At 41.8% G+C, this 10,153-nt stretch overlaps 1 protein-coding gene across 1 annotated transcript in view; it reads left to right on the top strand.

Moving 5' to 3' along the window:
- Positions 1-6,256, top strand: part of rsph10b (radial spoke head 10 homolog B) — a 73,964-nt gene extending 67,708 nt beyond the window's left edge. The window contains 3 exon segments of the mRNA XM_048609630.1: positions 2,246-2,335; positions 2,338-2,579; positions 5,567-6,256. Coding sequence (XP_048465587.1) covers positions 2,246-2,335; positions 2,338-2,579; positions 5,567-5,756 — 522 coding nt within the window. The 3' untranslated portion in view covers positions 5,757-6,256.
- The last annotated feature ends 3,897 nt before the right edge of the window (positions 6,257-10,153 follow it).

Raw genomic sequence — 10,153 nt, 5'->3', positions numbered from 1 at the left:
TTTTGGAAGGACAAACTTGAAAGCAGAATACAGGGTTAACGGAAAGATTCTTGGCAGTGTGGAGGAGCAGAGGGATCTTGGGGTTCATGTCCACAGTTCCCTGAAAGCTGTCACCCAGGTGGATAGAGTTGTTAAGAAGGCATATTGTGTTTTAGATTTCATTAATAGAGGGATTGAGTTCAAGAGCCGTGAAGTTATGCTCCAGCTATACAAAAGCCTGGTTTGGCCACATCTGGAGTATTGTGGCCAGTTCTGGTCACCTCATTACGGGAAAGATGTGGAAGCGTTGGAAAAGGTGCAGAGGAGATTTAGCAGGATGTTGCCTGGAATGGAGGGACGGTCTTACGAAGACAGTTTGAGAGAGCTAGGGCTTTTCTCTTTAGAATGACGAAGGATGAGAGGTGACTTGATTGAGGTGTACAAAATGATCAGAGGTATAGATAGAGTAGACAGCCAGAGACTTTTTCCTAGGGTGGAGGTAGCTATCATGAGGGGGCATAGTTTTAAAGTGAATGGAGGTAGATATAGGGGAGACGTCAGAGGTAGGTTCTTTACTCAGAGAGTGGTAGGGCATGGAATGCGTTGCCAAAGCAGGTAGTGGAGTCGGCCTCATTAGGTGCATTTAAGTGGCTATTAGATAGGCATATGGATGATAGTATAAGGTATGGGTGGAGGTTAGAAAGACCTTAGGGTAAAAGTTCGGCACAACATCGTGGGCCGAAGGGCCTGTACTGTGCTGTACTGTTCTATTTTCTAAGTTATATCAAGATCATTACACACGGGTCTGGATAATTTGTCATGTAACAAATTTCGACCTCTCAAATTCACAATCGATTGGAATACCAGTTAGATTGATAAAAATAATAGAATTAAGCCTCAGTCCAAATTAGGCAATATGTTTTTCAAAGAACAATCATGAGAAAACAGCTTGAGGAAATAAATGATTGTCTATGTCCATTTGATGAGGGTTGGTGACAGGCTCATACTGTTACTGACAACATAGTGTAGCTGTACATTGAGTAGTTTTGCTGATGACTGGGAGTTGCTGCCGGTGAGCGGATGATGTGATTGCCAGTGACTAAGTGTTGTTAATGTTTCTGACCGGTAAATGGTCTTACCCATGAATGCATTTAGTTGTTGGCATCTGGGCGATGCTGTTGGCAAGTGGCTTGATATTGTTTCTAATTGGGCTTTGTCATTGCTGGTGTTTATCAAGTTGATGATTGGGATTTTCTCCAATCACTAGGTGATGCTGCTGGAGGTTAGATAATTATTCTCGGTGACTGGTTTTTGCTTCTGGGGTTTGATGCTGCTGAATTGTGTTGTTGTTGAGCCCTGGGTGATATTATTTCATGCAATGCTGGATACTGCTGGTGGCCTTGTGTTTCTATTAGAAGCTGTATGCTGTTGGTGACCATAGGTTTTATTTTGCTGTTGAAAGGATGCTGTTTGTGGCAGTTCAGACTTACTGCTGATAGGTGATTAATGCTGCTGGTGGTAGCAGAATGTGGCTGAGGGCTTGCTATTTGTGATCGGGACTGTGATGATGATGAGTGTCATTAAAGTTTGGATGCAAATGTACAATGTGTTGTTGGTGTGTGGGAGGCAAATCTCCCACAGTGATGCAGTGATGAAGAATCTGTAAATCTGCTCATTACTGTCTGCTTCTTCAAACTGCAATGTTTTTAGCTTTAAACAGAACTCTGGCACTTTATTGATTGTCTCACTTCTATTGAATTAATAATGCTACTGGATGATGCCAGTGCTGAAGACTGGATGAAGGTCTGCCCCTAACCCTGCTTTTCCCATAGGCCCCTTATTTCTGTAGTGCAATTTTCTATAACACGCTGTTGTGCTGGAACGCAACTATCGCGTTATAGCAGAACTCTCGTACATGAATGGCAAAGAGATAATCCACATTTTAAAAAAGTACAATTTGTTGTGTAGAATAAACCATCCTTGATAAACTTTTGTAATCTCTTTCCCACACTGCAACCCTTGATTACAAAAACAGTATTTTGCAGGACAGATGTGGACAGTTGAACCTGTAAGTATTATAAATTACAATAATAATCAGAGATCACTAATCTCAAAGTCCAAGTGATGCCAGTTGTTCAAGTTCTGTGACTTGAATCCCTTAAACAGATTGTAAATGATTGTTCAGGTATGCATTTTTATCTGTATAAGTAAACTTTGGATCCTAGCTGAACAAATGTTCAATTTTTGGTCTATTCTTTTTATTAAGACAAAGCATCAGAAAAGGGTCCAGAAGATAAAGCTCCTTCAGAAAAGGCCCCTCCAGAAAAGGTTCCAGAAGAAAAAGCTCCTTCAGAAAAGGCCCCTCCAGAAAAGGTTGCAGAAGAAAAGGCCCCATCAGAAAAGATTCCGGCAGAAAAGGCCCCAATCAAATCGGGTGCTGAGTTGGAATTCTGGCTGAGTCAAATTTATTTCTTCTTTACAAAGAGGTTGTTTCCAGCCCATGATCATGCTGAAGTTCTGAAAGTGGAGGCAAAGAGGGACATCGTGCGACAGAATGAGCTGGCTCACCAGGCTGTGATAAAGGCTGCAACAAGAGCTAGGTCTGTATCACTTGTTTTCTAGGAGATAGCTGATTAATCCCAATTCTCATGGGTTGTCGGTGGGAGCTGGTAGAGATGGTTCTGTGGATCTGGTCTTGGTTATATCTAAAATAAAAAGTTTTCACAAAGCACAGATTCCCTTGCATTGGATCTTGTTAAAGATGATGGGTCTGATAGACACAAGACTGTGAGAATGTTTGCTTGTTCACCACCTTCCCTGTAAAGATAACTACAAAAGCATGATGGAGGAGCTGGTCAGAGTTGATCTGAAGGGGATCCTAGCAAGGAAGACAGTGGTGCAGCAATGGCAAGAGTTTCTGGAGATAATTTGGGAGGCACAGCAGAAATTCATCCCAAGGAAGAAAAATCCTATTAAGGGGAGGACAAGGCAACCATGGCTGACATGGGAAGTCAGAGACAGTATAAAAGCAAAAGAAAAAGCACACAATGTGATGAAGATTAATAAGAAGGCAGAAGATTGGGAAAACAAGCAGAGAATAACTAAAAAAGCAATAAATCGGGGGAGAGATGTTATATGAGAGTAAGCTAGCCAGTAATATTAAAGATGATTGAGATATTAAAGAGTTTTTTTAGATATATAATATGTCAGAGACAGGCAAGACTGGACATTGGACCACTGGAAAATTAGGGTGGAGAAGTAGTAATGGGGAACAAAGAAATGGCAGATGAACTGAATAGGTACTTTGCATCAGTTTTCTCAGTGGAAGACACCAGCTGCATACCAGAACTTCAAAAGAATCAGGGGCAGAGATGAGTGTAGCGGTCATCACTAAAGAGAAAGGACTGGGAAGCTAAAAGGTCTGAAGGTGGATAAGCAACCTGATGGACTACACCCAAGAGTTCTGAAAGGGATAGCTATTGAGATTGTAAAGGCATTGATGGTGATCTTTCAGGAATCACTGGACTCAAGCAGGGTCCCCGAGGACTGGAAAAAGGCTAATGTAACACCTCAGTTTAAGAAGCAAGGGAGGCAGAATACAGGAAGCTATAGGCCGATTAGCCGGATCTTGGTCATTCATAAGATTTTAGAGTCCATTATTAATGAAATTGTGAAGTACTTGGAAATACATGGTAAAATAGGGCTGAGTCAGCATGGCTCATCAAGGGGCGATCATGCCTGACAAATTTGTTCGATTCTTTGAGGAGGTAACAAGTAAGTTAGACAAAGGAGAGCCAATGAACTTGATCTATTTGGATTTCCAGAAGGCGTTTGACAAGGTGCTGCATAGGATACTGCTAAATAAGGTAAGAGCCCATGGTGTTAGAGGAAGGTAGTGCATGGATAGAGGATTGACTGACAGGCAGAAGGCAGAGAGTGGGGATAAAAGGGTGTTTTTCAGGATGGCAGCCGGTGACCAGTAGAGTTCCAGCAGGGTCAGTTTTGGGACTAGAACTACATTGCACATTAACGATCTGGACGGAGGAACTGAGAATGTCGTTGCTAAGTCTACAGATGACACAAAGATAGGTGGAGGGACAGGTAGTGTTGAGGAAGCGGGGAGGTTGCAGGCAGATGGAATACAATGAGGGAAAGTGCGAGGTTATGCATTTCAGTCAGAAGAATAGAGCTGTAAACTCTTTTCTAAATGGGAAAAGGCTTCAGAAATCTGAAGCACAAAGGTACTTAGGAGTCCTTGTTCAGAATTCTTTTAAGGTTAACATTGAGGTTCAGTTGGCAGTTAGGAAGGCAAATGCAATTTTAGCATTCCTTTTGAGAGACAAAGAATATAAGAGCAGGGATGTACTGCTGAAGCTGAAGCACTGGTCAGACTGCATTTGGAATGTTGTGAGCAGTTTTGGGCACTGTAACTAAGGGAGAATGTGCTGGCATCAAAGGACGTCCAGAGAAGGTTTACAAGAATGATCCCAGGGATGAAGGACTTGTCAATATGAGGAGTGGTTGAGAACTCCGGGACTGTAATCCATGGAGTTTAGCAGGATGAGGAAGAATTTCATTGAAACTTACAGTATATTGAGAGGCCTGGATACAATGAACATGGAGATGTTTCCATTAGTAGGAAAGACTGGAACCCGAGGGCACAGCCTCAGAGCGGAGGGACAACCATTTAGAACTGAGATGAGGAGGAGTTTCTTCAGCCAGAGGGTGACTAATCTGTGAAAATCTTTTCCACTAAGGACTGTAGAGGCCAACTAATTGAGTGTATTTAAGACTGGGATAGACAGTTTCTTGATTAGTAAGGGGATCAAGGGTTATGGGAAGAGGGCAGGAGAATGGGGTTGAGAAACACATCAGCCATGATACAATGGTGGAGTGGATTCGATGGGCTGAATAGCCTAATTTTCCTTCAATATCTTATGGTCTGATAGACTTGCCATACCTGAAAAGGGTAGCCGAATAGTTTAGTCATAGACTAGTAGCTCAAAAGGCATGAGATTCAAACTCATAGCTTGTCTTGGTGAAAGTTAAATTCCATATTGTAATTAAAATCCCATTCTGAAATTCATTTCAAAAATTATTCTGAAACTCATTTCAAAAATCCGGACCCCTATAAACCAGTGTCAGAAAAATAACCACAGAAGCTTGATGCTTGTAAAAACATAAATGGTTCACACCAGGGAAGGAAAACTGCTGCCCTCACCTGTTCTGGAATGATGTGTGACTCCAGTCTCACACTGGAATCTCACCAATGGGAATAACTCAAATCGCTCCTCAGAGCTGTAGATTTTTGTGCAGTGTCATTCTAATGAATCAAGACTTGAACTTTCTGTGACTTTAATGTCTTTTCCACAGTGTGGCTGCTTAACACCGCACACAGTCCTTTAAGTCTGGTCTCACTGCTTTGCACAAATTATTATTATTGGCTCTTGTACTCAGGCCTTTATTTCATTAAGTCAATAAGTTAAGGTGTTGCCCATTTGGATTTGGATATTAACTGATATCTACATAGCTCTGTAAAGTACCACAATGGCATTGCAACTGGTCATTTGTTTTGATGTCATTATAGATTGAAAGAGGAAGCCATGAAACATGAGCAAGAGGACACTGATCTGCTTCTGATTGTACGTAGTCCTGGAGAACAAAGTGAAGATGACGATAAACACCCTTATCCAACGCAGAAGGTGCCCACAGAAGGTGCCCATTTAGTGCCAAATAGAAAAAGTAGTGGAATTAGAAAGAAGAAAAAGTCTGTATGAACAAGTTTTGTATTAACTGGGGAGAATTTATGAAACAACAAAATTATATTTTCACAATCGACGAAACCAGACCATCTTTTAATTTTTTGCTGAAATGTAAAATCAAATGTTGGTAAACAAATAGTTTTCTTTTGCAGCAGTTTTAACTATAGAACAAACTAAGATCAATGCACAAAAATCTATCTCAGTGCAAGCCATGCTGTGATTAATAATTATTAGTACTCAAATTCCTCCACAGCTTCATCCCTTTCCTTTTCTGTAATCTCCTCCAATTCTACAATCTTCCGGACATCTGCAATCCATGATTTTCTATGTTCTTGTACATCCTTGATTTTAATCTCTAAACCATTGAGGCCACATCTTCAGGTGCTTGGCCTGAGCTCTAGAATTCCCTCCCAAAATCTATCTATCTTCCTCTGTCTACCTATAAGCCAATTCTTAAAAATACATGTTTCAAAAAACTTTTGCTTACCTGTTAATATTACCGTTGTCAAATTTGATTTGAGATAGCTGCTTTTTTTGATTTGTTATTGTTATTGATAGATTTTAATTACTTGGCCTTATTGAAATGTTACTTTTTTGCAAAATAAATATTTGAGGAGTGACAAGAACATCACACAAAAAGTAGCTCCTTATACGGAATTTTCATTCTACTCCAAACCAATGCCCAATGCAAATAGGATTTGAGAGGGTCAAAACTTGAAATGTTACCTCCTGGCTTCTACCAAAGTAAGTTTTAAATTGGTGACCCTTGTGTTCAGACAAGCTCCTATTAAATGTCAGCAGGGGCCTACAGGGGACAAAACAATTGTTGGTACAACATAATTTTAACCTCCATTACTGCACTGACTTCAGTCTAGGAGCACAGCACCAGCAGAAAAAGCCCATTGAATACCAGAGGCCCAGATTCATCTTGCAAAATTACTTTTATTAAAATTTCTTCTTGTCCAAGGAAGACCTGAGTGTTCACCCCACATAGTACAAGAAACCCTTGGGCCCTCTGATATCAACAAATACCACCACTCCAGTGTCCTGAATATACACACACAAGAACACACGATAATATGCTTGTAAAACTCACACATCTTAATGTGATAGAAGTTTTAAAAACCTGGGAAGTTTATTTTAGTTCTCCTTATGCCTTTCAATTAATTTTTACTTCACTAAATTCTGCTAGTATTGCACATTCAGTTGCCCAAACTGTTGTAGTAAACAATGAACACTAGACTTCACTCTTACTTCTTAGATGCCAAAAGGTATATGGCTTTTGGGGCTAATTTACATATCAAACATCTTACTTCACTAGATCAAAAGTTAAACAGGTAACAGAGACCATTTGACATTCTAACTTGAAGATTCAGGAAAAGGAAATTACAATGTATTTGCATCCACCACCTGACTCATTCTGCACTCTACCTCTTAAATGGAACAATGGTGCCTTTACCTTTCCTTTTTACCAGAGTTTCTGTTTCCAATCTAAAAATTAGAGCAAAACCTTTCAGCCGTACAATTACGGAACACTTCTGAACACAGAGATAGGGTAGAAGTTTGGAATTCATTTTATCAAACAACTATTGAGGCTGAATCAATTGTGACTATTAAAAATGGTTTTTTTTGGTTAATGACTGGTAATAAGGGGCAAGCGGTAAAGTTAGGTAGTTGGAATTTGGTCACAGATCAATCATGGTTGAATTTAAACTTCTATCATACACCATGTAACCATGACATTGGACGCTGTTCAAAAGAGATTCATTGGGCTGATTCCTGCAATGAAGGGCTTGACTTTTCAAGAATGGCTTAATAGTTTAGGTGTTTTCCATGAGAGTTTAGAAGAATTAAATCTTATTGAAACATACAAGATTCTGAAGGAGCTTGACAGGGTAGATGTTGAGATTTTTCCACTAGTGTGAATGTCTCAAACTAGGGGGCATACTTACAGAATAAAGTGAAACTGATACAAAAGAATTTATTATCTCAGTGGGTAGTGAATGTCTGTAATTCTGTACCTCAGAAAGCAGAGGCTAGATCATTGAAACTATTTAAATAGGAGGTAAATGGATTTTAGAAGGGGAATTGAGGGTTATGAGGAACTGACACGCAAGAACATTTGAGGCCTGGAGCAGATCAGCTACAATCTATTGATTGGCAAAAAATAACTTGTGGGTCTAAATGGCCTACTCCTGCTCTTATTTCATATGTTTATCTGCAAGATCTGGGAGACAGTGGACCACAGATTTTAAAAATAATGATGGAAATCTATGAATGTTATTTTGGACCAAGCACCGATGCTGTTTTCATTTTGAGACAAGTGGTACAACAAGACCAAGAAAGCCAATGTAACATGAAAACTGATCGAGAGAAGGCTTATAACTGGTGTCGATGGATGAAGTATAGAGGCATGCTGGGATTTGTAAATTTTCTGAGAAATATCTACAATAATTACAGGACATGTACAAGAATGTACTAGAGGAAGAAACAGTGTGGAGGAAGAGAATTTCAAAGCCAGAGTTGGACTGTATCTATAACTAGCACCAAACTCCTTCCTTTTCCTGATTGTTACGGATGTACTGTGAACTGAAATGTCATGGTCGATGAAGTTTGCAGATGACATTGAGTTGTGTGTTGGTGATAATGAGATTTTTTATTCATTCATGAGATATGGACATCACTAGCTGCCCTGGAGAAGGTTGTGCTGAGCTACTTGAATAGTTGTAGAAAAGCACAGATCAGCAGACCAGTTGTCCATTATATGCGCTGTCAGTTTGAGCTTTAGGAAGAAAATTGGAGTGAAGGTGTAAAGATCAAGGGTGAAAACACAGAGAACGTGAATAGCTTAAAGAACCTGGCATCAGTCTGTAGACTGCTAAAACAGATTGTCAACTTGGCCAAACAGCAAGGGATGCTGGTTACATAGGCCAAGTAAAACTCTGAAGTCACAAAATCCAGAAACCAGACACATAGCAACTAGGTGGTAAAGATATCAGCATCATGTGAAGGACACATCCTGTCAATAGTCATCCTGGATAGACATATCTCATCAACTAAACAAAGAAGGGATGCATATTAGCAACCAAGAATCAGACATTCAAGCCTGAAACAATGAAACAAATATTAACAGGACATTTAGCGATTAAGCCATCCAAACACCATTAAGCAGGATCTCCTGATTGGCTAAAGCTATAGAAAGATTCAAAGGCTAGGGGAAAAGATATAAAAATAGGACTTCCCTGTGGATCAGGCAGGAAACCTTCCAAGGAGACTGACTTGACAAAAGGCAGAGACCAGCTGACCATCCGGACAGAGAGAGAAAGCAGCTTCACAGTCCCACAGACAGACACGGAGAGAGTGACTGCATAAATCCACAAGAGACTCAAGAAGTATTGTAAGTTCAATGGGCTGAATAGGATTAGAGATAGGTTGACGTTTCGGGCCTCGACCCTTCATCAGAAAAGGGGGAGGGGAAGGGGGTTTTGAAATAAATAGGGAGAGAGTGGGAGGCGGATAGAAGAGGGATAGAGGAGAGGATAGGTGGAGAGGAAACAAACAGGTCGAAGAGGCGGGGATGGGGCCAGGAAAGGTGAGTGTAGGTAGGGAGTTAGGAAGGGGATAGGTCAGTCCAGGGAGGACGGACAGGTCAAGGGGGCGGGATGAGGTTGGTCGGTAGGAGATGGAGGTGCGGCTTGAGGTGGGAGGAGGGGATAGGTGGGAGGAAGAACAGGTTAGGGAGGCAGGGACGAGCTGGACTGGTTTTGGGATGCGGTAGGGGGAGGGGAGATTTTGAAGCTTGTGAAATCCACATTGATACCATTGGGCTGCAGGGTTCCCAAGCGGAATATGAGTTGCTGTTCCTGCAACCTTCGGGTGGCATCGTTGTGGCACTGCAGGAGGCCCAGGATGGACATGTCGTCTGAGGAATGGGAGGGGGAGTTGAAATGGTTCGCGACTGGGAGGTGCAGTTGTTTATTGCGAACCGAGCGTAGGTGTTCTGCAAAGCGGTCCCCGAGCCTCCGCTTGGTTTCCCCGATGTAGAGGAAGCCACACCGGGTACAGCGGATGCAGTATACCACATTGGCAGATGTGCAGGTGAACATCTGCTTGATGTGGAAAGTCTTCTTGGGGCCTGGGATGGGGGTGAGGGAGGAGGTATGGGGGCAGGTGTAGCACTTCCTGCGGTTGCAGGGAAAAGTGCCGGGTGTGGTGGAGCTGGAGGGGAGTGTGGAGCGGACAAGGGAGTCACGGAGAGAGTTGTCCCTCCGGAAAGCAGATAAGGGTGGGGAGGGAAAGATGTCTTTGGTGGTGGGGTCGGATTGCAGATGGCGGAAGTGTCGGAGGATGATGCGTTGGATCCGGAGGTTGGTGGGGTGGTACGTGAGGACGAGGGGGATTCTTTTTTGGTT

Source organism: Rhincodon typus, chromosome 21 (genome assembly GCF_021869965.1).
Source record: "Rhincodon typus isolate 14 chromosome 21, sRhiTyp1.1, whole genome shotgun sequence".
In the NCBI taxonomy this organism is placed as follows: Eukaryota; Metazoa; Chordata; class Chondrichthyes; order Orectolobiformes; family Rhincodontidae; genus Rhincodon; species Rhincodon typus.
Note: the sequence above shows the minus strand (reverse complement) of the source record. Positions and strands in the feature narration are given on the sequence as shown.